The sequence below is a fragment of the Pseudonaja textilis genome, chromosome 14, assembly GCF_049901715.1.
Source record: "Pseudonaja textilis isolate UNSWEBS1 chromosome 14, rPseTex1.2, whole genome shotgun sequence".
NCBI lineage: Eukaryota > Metazoa > Chordata > Lepidosauria > Squamata > Elapidae > Pseudonaja > Pseudonaja textilis.
In genome coordinates, this window is record NC_142003.1 from 7,861,880 (window position 1) to 7,884,961 (window position 23,082).

The 23,082-nt window shown below is 41.0% G+C and overlaps 1 protein-coding gene across 7 annotated transcripts in view; it reads right to left on the minus strand.

Annotated features, from left to right (window-relative positions):
• The window catches only part of MRTFB (myocardin related transcription factor B), a 75,065-nt gene that overhangs the window by 10,450 nt on the left and 41,533 nt on the right, over positions 1-23,082 (minus strand). For 3 of the 7 annotated variants that reach the window (XM_026704218.2, XM_087942099.1, XM_087942103.1), the window contains 12 exons: positions 21,203-21,268; positions 19,630-19,685; positions 18,218-18,293; positions 17,455-17,616; positions 14,914-15,095; positions 13,791-13,934; positions 11,769-12,016; positions 11,295-11,448; positions 6,610-7,632; positions 5,225-5,368; positions 4,220-4,375; positions 2,648-2,782 (listed from right to left, as the gene is read on the minus strand). In XM_026704218.2, coding sequence (XP_026560003.1) covers positions 2,648-2,782; positions 4,220-4,375; positions 5,225-5,368; positions 6,610-7,632; positions 11,295-11,448; positions 11,769-12,016; positions 13,791-13,934; positions 14,914-15,095; positions 17,455-17,616; positions 18,218-18,293; positions 19,630-19,685; positions 21,203-21,268 — 2,546 coding nt within the window. The remainder of the gene's footprint in view (positions 1-2,647; positions 2,783-4,219; positions 4,376-5,224; positions 5,369-6,609; positions 7,633-11,294; positions 11,449-11,768; positions 12,017-13,790; positions 13,935-14,913; positions 15,096-17,454; positions 17,617-18,217; positions 18,294-19,629; positions 19,686-21,202; positions 21,269-23,082) is intronic. The other 4 variants (XM_026704220.2, XM_087942100.1, XM_087942102.1 and 1 more) reach the window with 3 other exon arrangements.

The window sequence follows — 23,082 nt, forward strand, 5'->3', positions numbered from 1 at the left end:
AGAACCGGTAGCAAAAATTTTGAGTAGTTTGGAGAACCGGCAAATCCCACCTCTGACTGGAGATTTTACAGTATCTTTCCTCTGCCATGCCCACCAAGCCATGCCTACAGAACCGGTTGTAACAAAATTTGAACCCAACCACTGGTTGGGATCATAAAAAAATGTAGTGATAGAGTCTATGTTTGTATTTAAGCTATAGATATACAGAAAATCCCACTAGCTCCTGAAGAATTAACAATCTGATGCGTATCTATATTAATATATTGGACACCCAGGGACATATTGCAGATTCGAGATTAACTGCTAAGAATTCATTCCGCTAAAGCTGAAGTCCAAATACATACTAAATTAGAAACAGACTCCGCTGAATTCAATTAGAGTAAACATGAAACGTTCACAAAACACATTTCTGAGAAATATGCTTGCAAAACAAGTCTTTCTGAGAAAAACCCGCCTACTATCATACAAAACAGGTGCACTGTATAACAGGTAGTAAAAAAAGAAAAAAGGAAACAGTGAGGAACATCTGTTCCAGTGGTGGGATTCAAAATTTTTTACTAACTATTCTGTGGGCGGGGCTTGGTGGGCATGGCAGGGGAAGGATACTGCAAAATCCCCATTCCCTCCCCACCCCCCCTAACCTGCTTTCCAGCTCCATTCTCCTATGCAGGGCAACAAAAGAAGACCCAGCCAATCAGCTGGGACTTAGGAGGTGGAGAATGGATGGGGTTGGCAGGTTCAGTCAGAGGTGGTATTGGCCAGTTCTCCGAACTACTCAAAATTTCTGCTACTGGTTCTCCAGAACTGGTCAGCACCTGCTGAATACCACCTCTGATCTATTCAAAGCACGTTCACCAAAGCATTTACTATACAGAAAAAGAGCAGCAAGCATTTTCCCTGCTAGCTATAATTACTCAGGTAAGCTGCTTTTCTGCCATGAATGTCCAGGTGCATTGCCCTTTGCCCCAAATTTTTGTATTGTTCTGTCTTGTGGAACTATTAAAGGAAAGTTCATACCACTGGATCACCATGAATCATCCATACCATGGATGACAAGCTCTCATCCAGGTCTGTTTCCAATAATATCTATTGACTGCAAGATTCTACCGTGCCAATAAATTTATACAAAACCCAAAAATATTAACCCTAGACTTTCAACCATTGACCTCACCCCTTTCCTAAGAAGTCTGTAGGGGGCGTGCATAAGCGCACCAACGTGCCTACCGTCCCTGTCCTATTGTTTCTTTTATTTTTCTGATATGTATCCATTTCATGTATTCATAATTATGTTTATACCTATACCTATTATCTTGTAAGCGATTGACAAATCAAATAAATAAAAATAAATGAATAAATTCATACTGGCATCCTTAATGTTAGTCAACCCATATCCCAAACAGGAAAACAGCCCTATCTGAAAACTTCACTTATCTTTTAATGGAACAAAATAATCGAGGGTAGCATATACAACAGGGGTGTCAAGCTCGCGTCATCACAGCGGTGTCACGTGATTTATCAGGACTTTTTTCCCCTTCGCTAAACTGGGCGTGGCCAGCGCGTGATGCATTTGGCCCGTGGGCTGGGAATTTGAAATCCCTGATAAAGACTAATCATACCAAAAAAGGACTTCTTTTTTTGAACTGGCTTTTTATTTTATCTGGCCCCTTTAATTTCATAATTGGTTATGCAGCTGCCCAGTCAGTTGCCTTTAAATTTTAGTCTCCTGGCCAATAAGCAGAAACATCAGAAGAAGGGAGCAAAGAACAAAGAAACAAGATTTTTTTTTTAAAAAGAGGTACAAAGCTTCTAAAGTACCTTCATCAAGAAATTGGGTTACATTCTCTTTTAACTGGCAAACTGAATTTGGTAATTCCAACTGAAAAGCTTTGTGTGCAACGCCCTTCCAGCTGGTGGTTTTAGCAAAACTTGGCAGTGTTAAGGAGAGGAGAAACTTGAAGTGGTTGGACCAGCAAAGTCAGACAAAATACCATTTCTCCTGTACTGAACCTAACAGCAGCATCTGCCATGAACTGGCAAGCAGAATTTCTTGCTGAAGCAAACTGATATCTGGCTTCCTTCCCCTCCTCAACTAGCTGATCTGTAAAGAAAGCTTCTCATTCTCTTTGATCCTTGACAGCCTTGTTATAAAAGCTGTTGCCAAACTGGCTGGCTGAGACTGTTAAAAAGTCATATTCCATCAGCTATATTCATGAGTAAGCAGGTATTTTATCTTGTCACAGATGCCCTCTCCTTAAACGACCTTGTTTTTTTTTGTTTTTTTTCCCTTAAAACATTTTTGGTCTCCCTTACAAAGAAAAACTCTCTCTCTTTTTCTTTTTCTGATGAAGGATTAGTTGAGCCAAACCCCAATTCCACGGTTTGGCATGGCTCTCTTTGCCTGCCCTCTGAGGGAATGTTGACATGGTGGACACTCCGGAAACCAATTCGCTTTTAAGATTTCTGGAAAACTGCAACTACGCATCTTGCCGTCTGTGTTTTTAGGACTGAGTAGCGATGTCTACTTGAAGTTAGAGCAAATGGAAGGGCTCACATCACATCTCTTTTATCGATTCCTTAATGAAGCTGGGTGCCTCAATAAGATGAATTAGAATAAATAAACAGCTACAGTAACTGCTTCCAAACTTACTTCTTGAGAAGAATGCAGGCTGCGCGTCTGTTTGATGGCTTCTTCGTAGCGTGGAGGGTCTTTTGTTTTGGTTCCTGAACTGTTGAACAAGGACTGTTGCAAAAGGTATTGCTGGGACTGAGCTGGGGAAGGTGGCTGCCAGAAACAAGGGATTCAGTTAGCAAACAAATGTGTCAACAAACAGATTTTAAATAAAGCTTTTAAAGAGACCCATCTCTCCTTTTTTATCTCCTTAGTGATAGAGGGCATATTTATCCTGTTTTGTTATTAAAACCAATCTCAAATCACGGAGATAACGTATGTAATGTTTTATTAAAAGAGTGAGGGGGGGACACCACTTCTCTTCTAAGATAAGCATGAGGTCTGCAACCAACAGACACATGGGATCTCCAACACATGAAGGGTTTGTTCTGACTACAGTAATCTCTTTCCGTTCCATCCTCAGACTTGATCAAAACAGCTTCTACTGCAACATTCCCAAAGGGAAGGAGTTTTTTTCCCTCCAAATCTGAATTGCAATAGCACTTAGGTTTATATACCGCTTCACAGGGCTTTCCAGCCCTCTCTAAGCGGTTTACAGAGTCGGCCTCTTTGCCCCCAACAATCTGGGTCCTCATTTTACCCACCTCGGAAGGAGGGAAGGCTGAGTCAACCTGGAGCCTGGTGAGATTTGAACTGCCAAATTGCAGGCAGCCAGCAGTCAGCACAAGTAGCCTGCAGTACTGCATTCTAACCACTGCGCCGCCGTAGCTCATAATGAATGCTATGCAGAGGAGGATTTAACTGGCAGGTTAACTCCTCCTTCCCAGAGCACTGCAAAGGCTTCAGGTGGTCTGCTATCCTACCCACCTTTCTGCTTTCGAGTCACTCTCGACTCCTGGCAAACTAGAGGAACAAATCCCTGTGGTTTTCTTGCAATATTTCTCTGAAGAGTTTTGCCATTGCTAGGGCTGAGCGGGGGGCATGGCTGGTTCAAAATCACGAGTGGCTTCCGTACTTGAGCCAGGACTAGAATTCAGGTTTCCCTGTTCTTCCTTCAACATTTCAATATCTCCACCAAACAGTCTCTTACATGTCCTACGTTAGGCACTAAGAATGGAACCCGCAGCAGCTTTTTCCAACTGTGGTGGCGCTGTGGTTAGAATGCAGTATTGCAGGCTAACTCTGTTCATCACCTAAAGTTCGATCCTGACTGGCTCAAAGGTTGACTCAAGCCTTCCATCCTTCCAAGGTTGGCAAAAAGAGGACCCACATGTCTGGGGGCAATATGTTGGCTTTCTAAGCCGCTCAGAGAGGACCGTGAAGCGGTATCTAAGTCTAAGTACTGTTGCTATTCTAAGTGTGCAAAATACCTGCATGTACGTGCGAGAGCTTTGAGGTCTGTGACAATGCCTACCTCTAACACATGGTCCCTACAATGTGAGCTAGGACAAGATGCACCCCCTGGGCTTAAGAGGTAATCATCAACACTGCAAAGAGATTTGCTGTGATCATCCTAGATGGGATGTCTCAAGCCTTCGAGCGATGCTCTTTTGGCAGGACGGGCCTCTACGATGGGAGAACAAGCGCTACCTTCTGGAGAGGATTCGGTCCATTTTGCACTAAGGGTGCTTGGTTCCCTGAGTGAGGCGTCGTATTTGATGCTGGCTTAAACAAAGGTTGCTGAAGGTTTGTAGCAGACGGATTCTGATAGGAAAATACTGTGTTAGGTGAGGTAGGAGGAAATACCTATAAAAACAAAATACAATGTTGAACAAACTCTACATAAAAATATTTAAACAAAATTATGCAGGGTTGATAGGAAGACACTAAAAACAAACCTGAATATTTATAGCATAATAAAAAAAACTTAAATGGAGTTCAATCAGTATTGTCTTTGTTCACATACATGTATGTGCACCCAAAACATAATAAACACATGTGCAATGAACACACATTTGCCTTCAGAGTGGATAACTAAATGACCTGTAACTCAACATAATGGAAAGTATAAAGACCAGAGACCAGCTATGCAACATTTTAAAATTGAATGTCTGAAAACAATATTATGTTAGACAGCAGATGTGCCGCACTAGAGAATTTAACTCTTTCTAAAACATTTTTTTAAATTCTAAGTATAATGAAATAATCTATACCTCACTTACCTATGCAAAATAATTCAAGGATTTAGTTTCAAACAGGGGACAAATATTCTGGCTAAATTTGAACATCAGAACAGGACAATGCTTGATTAAATAAAAGAGCCGTTGTGGCGCAATGGTTAGAATACAGTACTGAATGCAGTTCGAGTCCCACCGACTCAAGGTTGCCTTAGCCTTCCATCCTTCCGAGGTGGGTAAAATGAGGACCCAGATTATTGGGGGCAAGAGGCTGACCCTATAAAACCCTTAGAGGGGGCTGTAAAGCACTGTGAAATGGTATGTTAGTCTAAATATTATTGTTATTGCTAAGTCTGCATGTTATTCCATCCTGCATCTTGTTTTACTGAAGAGTGACTATACGACCCCACACAAGTAATAGAATACAGAACTTTAGCTATATAGGGTATAATCCCTTTGTACATAAACCTTCACCAACCTTTCTGTTTTCTGAGCTTTGGCCAGCTCCATGCTGCGGGGAAGCATTTTGTTTGGGGGATGACATGTGCATCTGTGGTACTTTGGGGACCAAACCAGAAGTAGATACTTGTGCGATGGCTGGAATACCAGCTTGTGTTTGAACCTAAAATAAAAATGTATGGCTTCAATTTGCTGGATGCAAAAGATAACCGCATTGATGTCAAGGTAGCCAAGATGCATTATTTTCCAATCCCAGTCTACTTCAAATGAAAAAAAAAAATGCAGGACTTCTACCATATTTAAGTGAAATTTCTGTACAAAATTGTAAGGAATAAAATGGATTGATAGTTATGCACCAGTTATAATATACTACCATCTGGTGAACTGGACAAATGAGGATGCCATAACCCTCCAGCAGTTAAATTCAAAGGTAAATTTTATCATATGGAAAGTGTGTGTGTGTGTGTGTGCATGGACATGTATTGCCTTATGATGACAAGACATTTTTTTAGGGATAACAGAAATAAGTTTAGCCAAAATCTGTTTAAAATGTTAATTGGATAAGAACTTTTTTTAGATCAAAGTAAACATTTGAATTTTTGCTCCCTAGCTATTTGCCCTAGAAAATAGAAATAGTTTAGGGTTTAAGTAACCCATTATCCCATTTAGATTACCTATTGGATACCTCATTACTATATCAGACCCAATTCTATAACACTTCATTGGAAAAAGTAGAAGAATAGAGCTATGGTATTGTCAGTTCCCAACCCATTACAAGAATCTGTAATTTCTTTGAAAATGAAACAAAAGCACCCTCAATTGCATTCGTAACAGTTTCTCCTTAGACAATACTAGAGATAATTTGAAGGACCATCAGGTCTATAGGGAGTTGTTTAATACCCAATTCCACAAGACAGTATGTTATACCAGCTATTCACCGTCGTGCATGCTTCTGTCAAGGGGATATTAAGACCTGCAGTGGCACAGTGGTGCGTGCAGTACTGCCAGCTACTTCTGCTGACTGCTGGCTGACTGCAATTTGGCAGTTCAAATCCCACCAGACTCAGAGTTGACTCAGCCTTCCATCCTTCCGAGGTGGGTAAAATGAGGACCCAGACTGTGGGGGGGAAATAGGCTGACTCTGTAAACCGCTTAGAGAGGGCTGTAAAAGCACAGTGAAGCAGTATATAAGTCTAAGTGCTATTGCTGCTATATTAAACCATGATTAATTTGCCTCCAGAACAAGACTCTCAAACCCCTCAATCTGTTTTTTACACAACATCAGGAAGCTTCCAGGTTCGTCTATATAACCTGGGGAGTAAAAGCTAACACATTTCCAGTTGCATTCACGAATGTCTCCTTGACTACTAGCGGCCAGTGGATTATGGTTAACCGCAGATGTACCTGGATGTTGCTCACAGGCAGTTGCACCGAAGTGGCTGAATTTGGGCCCTGCAGAGAGAGCGGCAGGAGCAGCTGGGCGGTCCCTGAGGCAGCCAGCAGAGCTTGAGGATGGGCAACGACCGCCGTTTGGGGCTGTCTCTGTGAACTCACATAGAATTGAGATATGACGTTCTGTGGCTCCGCTTGGGCCAAAGGTATCTCTTGCTTGATAACCACGGCCTTTTTGGCAACTAGATTTTGGATCTCTGCTGACCTGGGCTGCCCTAAAGCATGGCTGGCATCAGAGACCAACTGCCTTGCCTCAGAGCTGTCTGCCCCAGTGCCTTCTTCTTTCACCGAGGAGCTGCTATGCTGAGGATTCAAAGTCGTTGGCGTGTTAGCCGAAGCTTGGGCCTGCTGCTGCTGCTGCTGCTGCTGATGGCTCCTCTTCTCGACCTCCAGTTGCATCTTCAGCACTTCCACCAACTTCTGTTCTTGTTCCAGTTTTCTTTTGAGCTCCTCAATCTGCTTCTCTTTCTCTTGAAGCTTGCGGTCCTTCTCCGTGGCATCCAGGTCCATGCCGGAGGCGATTCCGCCGTCTTCGTTTGCGGCTGCTCGGAGAGGGGAAGCGCTCGGGAACTGCGACGGAGAAATCAGGGTCATGATTTCCGTCAAAGTGTCGGCCATGTTGGCATCGTCCGTTCGGAGACTGGACTGTTCCGAAGGAGAAGGGGAAATGGGCAAAGGGGACCCCACGTGTTCCAGGGGGCCCGTTTTGCTGCCGGTTCCAACAGATGCTGTTTCCGAAGAGGTACTGGGAGCAGAATTCACTGCCGGCTTATTTAATGGCGCAGCAAGGAACGGTGTAGTGACTTCTCCAGGTTTACTGGTTCCATTACTGGAAGCAGTTCCTGTCCCTGTGTTACTTGTGCCAACAGAATTATTGTTCAGATCCTGATAGGGTTTCAGACGCTCAATGAGATCCATCTTAGTTCCAGACACAGGCAACCCTCTTAGCTTTAATTCCATTTTCAGTTCAGCTACCTGAAATGGAGGAGAAGGGAGAGGGGAGGAGACAGTGGTTTTTAATAGAAATGAAGTTCTTAGAACAAGGGGGTCAAATTCAAGGCCCGTGGGCTGAATCTGGCCCACAGGGTGCTTAGATCTGCCCATGGGGCCGCCCTGGAAACTGTGAAGGACCGGCCCGCAGTGCCTCACACGGCTCTCCTGAGCTCCGTTTTGGCTGGCCGAGGGTTGCAGGAGGTCATCGCAGCTGAAAACGGAGCTCGGGAGCCCCTTTTTGCTAGTAGAACACTCGGGCTCCCACAGATGCCTCCCGACACGAGTGATGTTGAGCTGGCCATTCCCGCCCTGGCCATGCCGACACCGCTCCCCCCCCTCCAAGGTCAAACATAACCCTGATGCAGCCTTCAATGAAATCGAGTTTGACACCCCTACCCTAGAATGAAGAATCAAATAAATTACCACCATCAGATGCAACATCACCAGCAATGTATTATTTGCTTAAATCCTGCAGAATAAAACCAAAAAGTACAATGGGCCCTGAATAATGGGCATGAAATATTAAAATTACTAGAAGCAATGGAGCCGTGTGGATCCTGCCTAAACAAAATATTGGAACTCGGGGCTTTGTTTGAGACTTCCACGCATCTACATCTCTATATCTCTGCCTCCGCCGCATACAGCCTACATCCATGCTGATGAACAAGCTGGTAGGGTAAGATGCCTACAGAGCTCTTGAGTTCTGGCCTGGATAGTATTTAATTTCCATTGCATTTTAAAAGGATGTGTTTTTTTTTAAAGCAGCTTCGACTCTGCATATATTTGGAAGCCAAGAAGAAAAAAAGGTAATTCTTGGTTGAATAGTGAAAGTGAAATAGTGAAATTCTTGGTTCAAAAGTGAAAGAAGGGAGGGAGGGAGGCAAGAAGGAAGGAAGGAAGGAAGGAAGGAAGGAAGGAAGGAAGGAAGGAAGGAAGGAAGGAAGGAAGGAAGGAAGGAAGGAAGGAAGGAAGGAAGGAAGGAAGGAAATAAATTTCAACCCAAACAATGTAAGTATCATTATAAATATAATCTCTAGAGTCGAGAGAAGAGTGAGCCATGCAGACAACACTGTTAATTTGTGCAGTTGTCCAAAGACTCCTGTAGATAATGTAATAGCCCTCTAGATAGTCCTTGCAGTTTGCTTATTTACAGTGTTAACTGGACAGTTGTGGGATTTCAGCTATATTTTAAAGTTGGAGTGGAAATCAAAAAATGGCAATCTTTTTATGCTTTAGCCTTTCTGTAGAAGCTCATAGTCCATTAGCTTCACTTGTTTCTGCCACAGCTAATTTGAGCAGGAAACCAGATTCCCCCTAAAACGAACCATGGATTTGTGTGAAGCCACATGAACAAGACTAATTATTTCTTTGGGGTTATGGCTGGGCTAGAAATAAACACACCATCGACTTTTAGTAATTAAATCTTAATTATGTTTATGGTGAGGGTTCCCACACTTTGTGGCTCTGTAACCAGCCATAAGACCTGTACAGGCAAAGCAAGGCACGAAGACAATAGAGAATTCTGACAATGCTCACTCAGCCTGGCAAGCCTGATCAAGTTAAAAAAACAATACAAAACAATGGGACACCCACACACCCCAGAACTGTTCATGACCCCCAGAACAAGCCCCGATCCACAATTTAAGAACCTCTGCACCAAAAATTTCTTCCGTGCTAAAGGGGCTATAGAAAATATTTCTGCTTATAGCTGAATAAGTTAATACCAAAAAGAGTGAGTCTAATTGAATAGGGGGGATAAACCCACTATTCTTTTTGAAACGTTAACTGCTAACAGCTGCAATTTTGTTTCTTGGCTGTATGGAGCAGGACTATTAATAGGCAAGTACTTGAAGGCAGAATGCTAAAATTATCCTCCTGCCTGCCTTTCTAAACCATTCGGGTTAACATCCTTTGTGTTCTGCTATCCGATCCTATTTATCCACTTAATAACCTCTACAGACAAGATAAGCTAAAAGATCACAACCGGATCTTTGAGGCCTACATGTATAGTGATCTCCTCTGTCATTCTAACTCTGGTTTGTACCTGTAATTCACAGAATCCACTGTGATTTACCTTCTCTTCATTGTGCATGACTTTATTAACTTCTCTTACGTCTGCCCTTGTCTTATTGTCATTATTGCTTTTAAAGTAGCAATATGTTTCCCTCAAAATCAGGTAGCTGCTGCAATCCTTAGATGCTCTTTTCAGCAACTTTTTGAACATAGCACCAAAATGTCTTATGAGATAGACCATACTAAGAAAAAAAACACCATGTATCCCTAAAGTTACTTTCATTAGAATGACTACATGTCTCTGGACATTCTCAATCATCCAGGTCATGGTTGTCCCAAAGGTGTTTTTTTTCAAGACGCAACTGGGCTTTGTTTTTCCTTGAAGACGTTTCCCTTCTCCTCCAAGGAGCTTCTTCAGTTCTGACTGAATAGTGGCGAACGGAAGGATTTACATTCCTTGCAGTCATCTGGTCATTAGCACTCTCTCACCTGACTCTCTCGGAAATCGTTGAGGCCATTTGGAGGTTTACCTGTGGCCTCAAGGTCACCTGAAGAGTGCAAATGAGTGTGGCACCTTCTTGGAACTGCTGAAAGGACTGTGCTGTAAACGGGAGATGATAGGTGGTGTTCGTATTCCTCCCCTGTTGCTGAGAGAGGGCTGCTCAATGTTAAGCTGGTTTGAAAGAGGAGTCAAAGAAGCCACCTACGTTAAAACTGAACAGCCCTTCCGTTCTCCACCATTCAGTCAGAACTGAAGACGCTTCTTGGGTGAGAAGCGAAACGTCTTCAAGAAAAAAACAAAGTCCAATTGCCTCTTTTTTTTAAAAAAAAAAAAGCACCTATGGGACTAGAATGGCTATAGTAACAGAATCTTGCAATCCTGGGTGGGTTTTCTTCTCTCCCCCCTTTAATTGCTTGTGAATTGGGAGAGTGGTCTGTCTGGGGTATCTGAAACTCCTTCGGCCTGGGTGCAAGTTTCACTTATCTGATGGCTGACTTTAAGTTTTCCCTCTGTCCTTCAAGGCCATCCTCCATACCAGTGTTTTTCTTAAGCTTGGCGAGAATTCTGGGAGTTGAAGTCCACACATCTGAAAAGTTGCCAAGTTTGAGAAATGCTGCTGCTGCTCTATGGAAGGGAAGCAGATTAGCCCAACTCATTTATGCCAACCGTGACATAGTCACTGACTTATCACCACGGCAATGTTCTTCTTGGGCAAACCTCTGCTTGTGTTAGAACAAGATAGCAAGATTGCGGCTGGGCATCTTGCAAAAAAAAAAAAAAGAGAGCGAGAGAAAACACACAGCTCCCACCCACCTGTGAAAAATGTACCCGACTCCTTTGCAGTTCTCCATACCTGAAAATCTGTGTCATTTTCTACTGAAATTTGGGACGCAGCAGAAATATATGGGAGACACTCGAGATCTAGAGCTACATTTTGGGGGGGGGGGATTGAAAGCAATACATTTTGATCATTTTCTGTGTGGAAGCTGGTGAGTTGGCACCTGCCAGGGGGATGAACTGGCAAAAGAACAGAATGATTCGAAAGACGGATGAGTTGGGGTAACACAATATTTAGGACCCTTGGTAGATATTTCACGCTGCACTTATTAATGTTATTTATTTATTTTACCTTCAAATCATCCAAGCTAGGAGGAAGAGGCCCCGGCTTTCTAGTTGAAATATTAGCGTTCAGTCTGGGTGTGCTGACAGCTACGGAAGAGATGCTGTTGTTCAAAGCGTTGAGTGGTACGTTCCCAGTGTGACCCTGTTTGTCATTTATTTGCCTTCGAAGGGAAGAAGAAAAAAGAAAAGAAGAGATGAAATCGACCCTCAAAACCAAATTTTATCTGTTCCATCCATTTCTTTCAAATCGTACTGCCAAATTTCTCCTCTTTAGCCGCCAAGCATGTTATCTATTTTAACTGGGTTGGGGTTAATGTTGCAGACTGAACTGCAATGAGGAAAAAGTCAGACCACATTCATCTCACGGGCTTTTTAAAAATTAATTACCCCCTTCCTTTTTTTTTTTCAGGGGGGAGGAAAGTATGTGTGGGGGAGGACGAGGAAACCAAACAAGCCAAGAACAGTCCCCAGATTCACCTACTTGAGTGGTGCAGGAAGAATTGTCTGGTAATTGTAATGTTGTTGTTGTTGGCTCAGGATTTGCAGTTGCAAAAATAGTTGTTGTTGCTGCAGCAAACGAGCGTAGTTAGAGTCCATCAGGGGCTCGTTTTTCTCCAATTTCTGATCAGGGGGGATATACTGGTGGTACTTCAGTTTCTTTACTCTGGGCTTCGGTTCTTTGGATTTCTTGCTCCGAGGTCTCTCATTCGGGTTCTTGGGGTGAGGTTGCTGTTGGCAGAGAGAAAATACAAAGCTGCGGTAGGATCCAGAGTTGATGCGAAAGCCAAAACTGCTCTTCTATGTTTCGGTAGAGATTTTGTTTGCTTCTTCGTTTGTTAGATCAGAGGCTTCCAAACTTGGGGCACCTTTAAGGCTTGTGGACTTCAACCCCCAGAATCCCCCATGCCGACTGGGGAATTCTGGGAATTGAAGTCCACGGGTATTAAAGTTGCCAAGTTTGAAGCCTCCTGCATTACACAGATGTTTCTTTTCTCCAGAAACTCATCCCCACAACTACAAGTCTATGAGAAAAAGCCGCTGAGTGAATGTTCGTGTCTGTGCATGGATTTGATTAATACAGGTAGTCCTTGACTTACAATTACAATGGAAGATCTGAATTTCTGTTGCTAAGGAAGGCGACTATGCCCAATTTTTACAACTCTTTTTTTTGCCATGGTTGTTAAGCAAATCGGTGCAGTTGCTAAGTGGATCATGCAGTCCTTAAAACAAATCTGGCTTCTCCCGCTGACTTCTCTCGCTCACTGGAAGCCGGCTGGAAAGGTTGAAAATCACATATTTCTAGGATGTGGCATCCATCATGAACACATGCAGATTGCCAGATGCCTGAATTCTGATCACATGATGGTGGGGATGCTGTAATGGTTGTAAGCAATAAGCACTTAGACTTATATACCGCTTCACAGTGCTTTTACAGCCCTCTCTAAGCGGTTTTAGAGAGTCAGCCTCTTGCCCCCCAACAATCTGGCTCCTCATTTTACCCACCTTGGAAAGATGGAAGGCTGAGTCAACCTTGAGCCTGGTGAGATTTGAACTGGCAAACTGCAGGCAGCTGGCAGTCAGCAGAAGTAGCCTGCAGTACTGCACTCTAACCACTGTGGCTCGTTCATTGTAAGTGTGAGGACCAGTTGTACGTTTATTTTTCTGAGCTCTGTTGTAAATTCAAATGGTTGTAAATTGAGGACTACCTGTACACAAATTGTTATACTGCACTGGTTCTTGATCTGGAAAAGAAGTATATTTATAGATTCAACAGTAAGAATTCTGGAATTGAATTCAGTATCTGACTATAATCCAGAAGATGATTATCTTTGGAGCTGCCTTAGCACATTCTTTTCACTTTAGCAGCTGCTCTTAACAATTTCACTTAACTACCCCACAAAAGCAAACACAATCACAATCCAAACGCAATCTTACTGAGAGAAAAATACTGCTAATTATTGAGACAGAAACATTAGTACGTTAATAATGTAGGCTGCCAGAATTGTAGCTTCACCTCATCAGTCAGAAATTATTATCCTAAAATTTTGGTTAGTGTCTCTTAAATTCCGATTTAAGTGTTAAAGATTAGCATTACAAGCTAAGGACTCTAGCAAATAATTTAAAGGCGATGTCATCCTTTTGTCTACTTGATTCAATGTGATCTTATAAAAACAATGTTATAGAAACTGGCAGATGTAGCTGCAAAACCGCTAATCCAGCTGGCGACATTCTGAAAAATACAATTACTGTATTTACAATACCAATAACCAAGGTTAAAAAATATTTATTTTAGGAAAATGATTAATAGTTACTGCAGAGCTGGGTGGTGATGAAGATTTCATGCTTGCTTGCCAATGCATACATGTCGGGTTTTTTCCCCTAAAGTTTTAAAAATCTCTTGCCCAACTAATTATATATGTTATTATTCCTGGTTAAAAATGTTCATTTTTGTTGAGGAAAGCAGTATAATTAAACCAACATCCACTATTTTGTTCTGTCCTACCTTTATTAGTGTTGGCCCACTGCAGTGTTTTGTGGCAGTCACAGAATTTGTGGTAAGAGGAGCAGCAGTTGTTGTGCGTGTGACATGCTGATCTGTGACAGGTGGCTTCAGAAAGTCAGTTCCTGGTATTGCTAAGGGGGGATACTGAGAAGAGGAGAAGAGGAGAAAAAGCTCTTTAAACGTTTTCCGACGTACAGTAGTAGGTGTCAGCTTTTCAAAGAGATTTCATGGTATTTCCTAGTATCTATATTCCCCTGAAATCAGACTATAATGAAATTCTGAATTTCTCAAGAAAAGCAATGTGAGAAAAAGGATGATGATGAGTGTTCAATAATAACCCAAACAGAATTATGAACTGCGTGTGCAACAAGTTTTTCGTTTCCTTAAAATAAATTTAGGAACATCTGAATGCCTCATCTAAGTTTTTCATCTTGAAAGCCATATGGAAGTTTGATCTTATAAAGGAGAGCATTTGTAGGGCAGGGTTGAAGTGAGCTTGGTTGCTTTCTTGCAGACGTTTCTTGACCCAACTAGGTAACATCGTCCATGCTAACCCCACTCCCTTCTAGCACGGATGATGTTATCTAACATGTAAGGAAACACCCGCAAGAAAACAACTAAGCTCTGAAAGCACCAAGGACCTCTCGGTTTAATCAGAATTCTGCAGAGGAAATGCTTATTTACTCTTAACACTGACAGTTAATTTTTTTTCTTTGCGAGTTAGCTGACAATTCCCTTAAAAGAAATATTAAATACACAGTCAGCTATCATGCCCAAATAACCTTTCCATTCACAGCCATGTGATTCCGATGCAGCACACTTCGATAGTAGATATGGAAAAGAGCCTATTTCAGCAAATTGGCATAATGAATTATTGGATGCTGTTTCTACATAGGCTGGAAGACTAATTACGCTCCACCATAAACACCAAGCCATCTGTCTGATTTGATGTGCTCTTTCCTTATTAGTGACAAAGAGCCAAACTGGACCTCTGATTTTTCTCTGGAGGGGGTAGGGGGATATAAGGACATTAAAAAGGGGGGAAAGACGTCACTATTAGTGAAAGAGAAACTGCCTGGTTTACATCAGGAGACAGCAACATTTCAAATGGCTGGCAGGGTACCTGGGTGGCTGAGGAGGCTGGAGTAACAGGCGAGGGTATTTCTTTTGTTTTGGGTTCTCCGGGAGAAGCGGTTGACCCTTGGGACTCCTGACTACCAGGCTGGTCTGGAGATAAAGCATCACTGCTGTCTTCATCAAATGAGAATTCATCCAGTGTCTGAGGATAGTTCTCCTGACCAACTGCTAAGAAAGTAAAAAAAAGCCAAGTACATTACAGAAAGAGGAGACATTGGCAAATACAGGTGGCTCTCCACTTACGACCACAGTCGGGACTGCAATTTTGGTTGCTGAACAAGGTGGTTGTTAAGGGAGCTGAGCCCGATTTTACGAACGGCCTTGGCATGGTTTTCAAGTTGAATCACCACAGTTGTTAAGTGAATTGCACAGTTACTCATGAATCCGGCTTCTCTCATTGATTAAGCCCACTGGGAAAGTGCAAATGGCAATCGCGTTGACCAAAGGGTGGTGCGGCCATCATATATACATGCCAGTTGTCAAGTGCCTGAATTTTGATCAGGTGACCCTGAGGATGCTGGGATGGTTAAAAGTGTGAGGATGGGTCACTGGTCACTTTTTTCAGTGCCGTTGTAACTTTGAACGGCTACCAAATAAATGGTTTTAAGTGGAGAATTTACTTGTACAGTGAATGTACCAATGGGAGGAATAGGCTTGTGTTCCCAATCATTTTTATTCTAATAATTCTTCATTCAACAACTGAATGAAAAACTGCTGGTGACCTTCTACTGCTGTACCATAAAGCAGGGGTCGCCAACCTTTTGGACCTCAGGGACCACCAAACTCATAATTTTAAATCCCGCTTGGACCACTAATATGAATTTTGACTGACAGTGGCTTGCTGACGTTGGTGGGAAAGAGAGAGAGAGAGATCTGATCTAACCTCTCTCTCTCCCTCTCTCTCCCTCTCTCTCTCTCTTTCACACACACACACACAAACACACAGAGGCAGGGGTGGGATTCCAATTTCTTAGCAACTGGTTCTTGGGCGTGGGCTAATTTGTGGGTGTGGCTTGGTAGTATGACTGGCTGGCATGGCTTGTATGTAAATATTATAAATATTGAATTGAATATTGAATTTTTTATTTAAAAAAGAGCAACTTTATTAAAAAAGAGAAAAATCAGGCAAAGCGGGCAGGCAGATTGTGTGGCTCACAGAATCACAGATTCACTTAGAGATCTGTGCTTCTGCCATCGGCTGTCTGAGTCTGCACTGCTTCAGTCCTAAGGAAGGTTAAAAGCAGAGCCAAAGATCTGAAGATTAGCTAGAAAACAAGAAATCCAACGATTCCCTGCTTTCTAGCTAATCTAAATCTCCTGGCACAGCAAAACAGCTGATGGTCAGGGGAAAAATATGGAAAAATAGCAACTTAGCAGGCAAGTTTGCCGGGTAAGGAGTGAGAGGGCAGGGAGGGTTCCCGCAGCCAAGTGGGCAGTGCAGCCTCGTGTTCCCGTGCAGCCTGGATTAATTGCTTTGGGGGGTGCTCTGGGGGTGACATTTCTCCGCGGACCACCAAAATTTTCTCGTGGACCACCAGTGGGCTGCAAACCACTGGTTGGTAACCACTGCCATAGAGAGTATCTTAACTTACTGCGCCTGTGTATGGTGTGCCAATTGCACAGTGGCAGATAGGACAGCGCTCCAGAGGGTTAACGCCATTGCCCAGAGGATCATGGGTTGTCCTCTCCCCTCTTTGGGAGAGCTTTAGAGCTCCCGCTGCCTTAAGAAAGTTCAAAACATCCTCAAAGATCCATCTCAATCCTGGGAACCCCCTTTTTTTGTGTGGAACTATTACCATCTGGTAGATGGTACAGGACAATAAAAACAAGGAAAAATAGGCTGAAAAACAGTTTCTATCCCAAGGCAGTAGCTCTGTTGAATTCTACTGTATAGTGCAATATTGATGCAATATCAGGGGTTTTCAATTCAACATATAGAATGTGAAGTGAGTTTGGTTTATTTTCATAATCATAATGTACACCGAAGATGGTATTTAATTTTGTTGTACGAGGTGTAAACTCAACTAATCCATAGACCTTAAAATATGGATTGTTTCCAATTGCCCCCCCCGCTTTTTTTTAGAAAAAGATAATGGCTTTATCAAGCAGGTGATGGAATAGATGATTCTTTTACGGGGAGGGGACCATCCAGGTGGCCAAAGCTGACTGATGGTACGTGTTCACTCGCTGTGTTATGATTTAAAATCATAGAATCACTTCCATGGATGTAATACAAAAGGTTGAGCAATATTATTCCATATGCTCAAAATTAATACTGCCTTGAAATACAAAAATAAAGTGTGTGTGTGTGTGTGTGTGATTCTTTTTTCCTTTGTTTTTCTTTTGTCTATTTTATTTTTGTTTCCAATCTTAGCAGACTACTTTCGGAGTGACAAACCGAGAATGCTCTCTTGAGGAAGTGTCACAATAACACCAAGGCACGTTTATGAGAGGTATTGCAACACTCCATGCTTCACGCTTCAGATTTTCACAATCTATGATTCCTAGCGACAACAGTCCTACTTGCCTATAATTGCTTCTTTGACGCTGGAGTCTACAGGGAGAATATTCTTCTCCACCAGTTCCATAGGGCCCGGCCTCTGAGCGATCTTCTCGTTCAGGTCATCTGCCAGTCGCGCCCTCTTTAACTTCATCTGAGTCGCTTGGAGAGAGGGTTCTGCAAATGTTTCTGCGGGGGAAAGAACTGCCATGGTTAAAAACTCCGAAATGCTATATAAACGCTATCTTCAATGTTTAGTGCATGTATCTAAAGTTGTTATGGAGTTAGTAAAGCAGATGTTGTAGAACTAGAAAAAGAAAACAAGAGAACCTTCCAGAGCCTCCCTATCATAGAAGACAGAACAAATCTGAAGTGAGACACCTCCTATATAAAAATAACAGTTCCAATGACCTAAGCTTTAGTCCTATTTAGTTAAATTTATAAGGTTTTTGCATCACAGAGCAAGGTAAGAAATCATTTTAAATCCAGTTCTCGCTTGCTGAGCTTGATTCTCACAAGGAGAACCATAAACTTCAGTTTATAAACTGTAATAATTAGATTCACGTGCACGACATATTAAACCAAAGTCAAACAAACCATATTATGCCTGAATATACCCACTGCCGCTTAGTTAATATAGAAAGTCACACCTTTTATAACCTGTTGTTGGGATTGGAAATATAAACATATGGTAAAGATGCAAAACCTTACATTTTTTTGCCAAGAAGGGTTCATTTATTTATTCAGAATTTAATCAGGAAAGAGGAAATCAAAGTAAGGAGTTTCTCACCTTCAAGAATATGCATCCTGACTAATTCTGATCGATCAGGCCTACTGCGTATTTTATGCTTCAGAAAGTTTTCAGTCTGGAAAAAAATAGGTTAAAATGTACACATAACACTTAAGTGGTAATAAGCACAAAATAGTCCAGTTTTGCTGAAATTGACAGAAGCTGCAAAGCACTATCAGCAATGTTATTATCTGACAATGCTTTGCAAGATGTTACCCGATACTGTAAAACTATGTTCAATATTTATTTTAAAATGATTTTAAAATTTCAGATTCTTGGCAATTCATTCAGCAAGGTGTAAAATGCAAACTGAACCACTTCAAGTTTTATGCTCCAAGTTTCAGTGGATTCAAGAATTAGAAACTTATTCTTACAGAGGGCATACTTCTATTCTTCAAAGCAATAACACGAACAGAATTCTATCTTCATACAGAAATAGAATGCGGTCTATAATCTGAAATTCTTAGCAAATGTGCAACAGATGCAATCAGTAAATGAGGGGTATTATTGAACAGACTTTGAATTTTAAAACAATTGTCATTTTTCCTGATAATGTAGTTTGTTCTTCTGAGTGTTTATATTGAACACTTTAAGCTACATTAATATATCTATAGAAGGAAATGTGAGTTGTTTTCCCATAAACTTGTATTATTTGTTCATGAAAGCTTACAATATATTATAATCTCATGTATTAAATATAATCTAAAACTTCATGAACATTAAAATGTCCATATAACTGTGGGTGCTTTTAAATTTGTTTTAAATCACCAAGGTATTTAACCAATAAATTAGTTCTCCAAGCTATTTCCCTATTTCATTTTGTTTCTAAGCAAATGTAATAGACTGCTTTTCAAGGCAAAAAAAGCAAAAATAGCACTTTGGTATCCTCATCAGTAAGTTTTGAAAATTCAGCTGATAATTTAAACATATACTTTTGACTTCTCAAGTTTAGAACTGTGAGAGAAGATGGCCTGGTTTTAACTGTTTAACAAATAATTTCCATTATTTATCTTTAGGTTGAAGAAATAGATAATTACTATACCGGCCTTTGCCCAAAAGAATTCTGAGTTAATAACTAAACATATCATGAATAATTATTGGTTTCCAAATATAATACTTCAACGGCCAGGTATGAAGCATACATTACTAGGGAGTATATATTGTAAGTCTAATTGCAAGGATTAGTTTAACTAATTTTGAAAGTGATGGTAGGACTGTATGGTTATTCTGCTGCAGATGTTTGAATTGTTTGAATTAGTTCTCCTTCAATTTCATTATAGAAGGAACTCGGGTTTCATTTCTAAAAATCTATAACTATTTCTCCTTGTTTCCAAAAGTCCTTCGTGTAGCACTTTTCCCAAGACAATCCGTATGCAAAGAATGAAATATCATGTTCGGACTTGATTTCTCACCCTGGCTCTTTCCAAACTCTTTATTTGCTCGTGAAATGCAGCTGGGCTCTTCAAAGCTAAAACAAGGAAAGGAAAAAGGGTCATGAGGCCAGGAGATCATAAAGGTGTATGTGAATATCTTATATTCAAGCAGGTTTGTTTCAGCTGGCTTAGGTAGGACGCTCACTGACCTGTTCATAATGTTTGGCTGTAATAAAATCACCCTGCCTGCTATGTACTGGATTCCAAAATACTCCAATTAACTTCATAAATATGGAGTAATAATAGCTAAAAGACCAGGAGAAGAAAATTGGCTTTTTGCACTACTCTTAACACAGCATATGTAGACCAATTATGTAACAGCTATAATAGTAGTAGTAAAAAATTTGCGTTGCATCAGGAGCCTGGTGTCAAATGAACAGGGATAATTAACGCTGGCATACTTTTTTCAGTCTCTCCTTTCATATTTTGTACTCTGCTTACTATGTGTTTTTTAAAAATCAGTATTGTGTTTCCTTTATGATTTAGGCTGGAAACAAAACAAAACGGCAACACAGTTACACCATATAAACAAACAGCACGGCAGACAATGACGGGATCCTAAGGCCACTGTGAGTAACTCCATCCCACCTGGCAGAATGCACGCAAACCCAATAATAATGAACTAACAATCCCAGTAATAAAAATTTCCCTCATTATGTGGTTGCTGCAGTTTCTAATGACAACTTTCAAGACCTGTGGACTTCAGTTCCCAGAATTCCCCAGCCAGCCATGAATTTTGTGAGTTGAAGTCCACAACTCCTAAAGTTGCCAGGGTTGGACACCCCTGCCCTAAAGTAAATATGTTTTTTGACACCTCTTTCAACTCAGGGCCCAAAATGAGCTCGGAAACGAATTAGTGCATCTCTTTTAATGCCATGATATAGCATGACATATTCATGGATCTGTTATTACTACGGCGAGATTTTTCTCAGGCAATTCTCAGCTATGCCAGGTAACAAGATGGTGTTTGCATGACACATGAAGAACAAAGAAACACAACCATGTCTGCTTTGCAATCCTCAGTACACCAAAATTAATAAGTTGGCTAATGAAAGATAATGAATCCGTGCCCTAAATCATAGTAAGAGCTGAGTGACAAGCATATCTGCATACAGTGCTACCCTAGGAAACTTAGTTCACCAGCTTTAGGGTACAAGAAGATGGAACCTCCACTCAAGAAGACACTAGAAAACAAATCCATGGTTTGCTTTCAATCTCTCAATGGCTTGGCCCTCTTGATTCATCCAGACACAGAAAGGAAGAGTCTCGTTTCTGCATACCAGACTAAATTATGATAAATCATTTCCCCCTTATTTAATTTCCAATTGCTCATAATTTAATTGAAATGAATTCCAGGTTTAATACAGTAATATATTTTCCATCAATTTCCTTTAATTTTCAGATGTTTAGTAGAAGTAATGTTTACAGAGTTGTCATCCTGCCTTTAAATGTTGATGGGTACTAAATATTATCGTCTATTTCCTTTCATCTTTAATAAGACATCTAAGCACTCAATGTTACACAAGCCGCAGAAAATGAAATTAAGTCTTACGTGGCATGATTCCCTGGTCCACCAGCTGTTCTCTTGTTCGCCTTTGCTGCAGCTTCAGCTGAAGAACTAGCAACGGAGAAAAGGGATTTATTACTTGACAAGGAAGAACTCCATCTCACAATTAAAAGCGCTACATTCCTTTGAGAACTAAATACAACTTTCAGCCATTCATCACAACCGTTTGAAGTGACAATGATGCGGGGGGGGGGAAAAAGTGACTTAGGACTCGTTTTACACACTTGCAACCGTCCCCACGTTCACACCATCAAAATTCAGAGGCTTGGCAACTGGCATGCATTTATGACAGTTGCAGTGTCGTGTTGCAACTTTTTTTTTTGCAACCTTCCGACAAGCAAATGGTGAAGCCAGGTTCACCTAACAAACCATGTTATTTGTTTAATGGTTGCAGAGATTCACTTAACAACTGTGGTAAGAACAGACATACAATGGGGCAAAACTCATCTAACGACTGTCTTGCTTAGCAATGGAAATTTTGGACTCAACTGTAGCAATAAGTCAAGCCATAAGCCATAAGTGTAGTGTGTGTACATAATACAGGCAATATCACCTGATATTTAGTGTTTAGGATAAGAGGATCTCTTTAAGATACAAATGCTTTTTATGGGCAATAATATACAATCTTTCCAGTGCAGCTTCATACAATCATGTTCAACAATAGACGGTGCTTAGGCTGGCATTATTTTTCCTACAATCACATAGCTCAGCACCACGAATATTAAAAAACAATGTACAGAGAAGGTATCGTTCTGATCGACAGGTATACACGCAAACACATCAGTAAAACCCAACCCACATCATTTTTGCAGATGCTCTTGTCTTGGTGCTATTAATCCTCATGACTGCATCCTAGGCCAGAGGCAATCTCAGCCACCCCATGTTCTCTGCAATAGCCCTCAGAACTCAACCTGGAAATTGGACAAGAATACCAGCTGGCGTTTCTCCAGTTCAAAACTTGGAACCTCTGGGGAGGCGCTATTCTATACCACACCTATGGGGTGAATCAGGGACACACACAGCGAAAGAGCAGTAAGGGAGAAGCTACATGTTTATAGCATCCACAGATTTTATATGTGTTCCAGAAGAATAACGGAAGGGAGAGTTTATTTGCTCTGCAATCTACTTTTTATCTGTTTCCAATTATATGTTCATTATATGTTCCTGGATCTGATTTACAATAGGAAAATAAAATGTTGTAAGCTAGTCTTTATCTCTCTCTCAGCAATGGTTTTAAAATACTTTGAATTGGGAATTTTCGTACAATACCTTTATTCTCTTCCTGAGAGCACAGTACATTAACATCAAAGCAATATTAAGGCATTCAAGACAAAAGCGTCCAATTCACTAAATAAGCAATCATGCTGCTAAAATATATTTTTAAAAATCCTCACATAGTGGTATTGTCTTTTTTCCAGACAGAAAAATATAAATATTTTTAAAGGTTAATGATTTGAATACACAATGTATCTTTTATATATATATATATTTTAAAAAGCATTTTGGCTGTTTTCCATATGATTTTAACATAGCCAGGAATCATTAGCTTATAGCAGAGCAAAATAAAATCTAAACACTGGTAGAAAAGGGCAAAAGGTGTTTGTGAAAAAAAAGTAAAATATTGCATAATACATTATTCTTAGACATGAAACTAGCAGCTACAAGTCAGTTTCCCATCACTGCCTCCAAATCAACCAAGGTATTGCGTCACGCAAAAAGGGATGTAGATTCCCTAATGAGATTAAATAGTAAATAGTTATAAGAAAGCAAACTTAGAAGAAAAATATTTACTTTGGGGGGGGAGGGGGGAATGAAAAACCGAAACTTTCTAACCTTTATCCAAAAGAAATGCACGATACTGATCT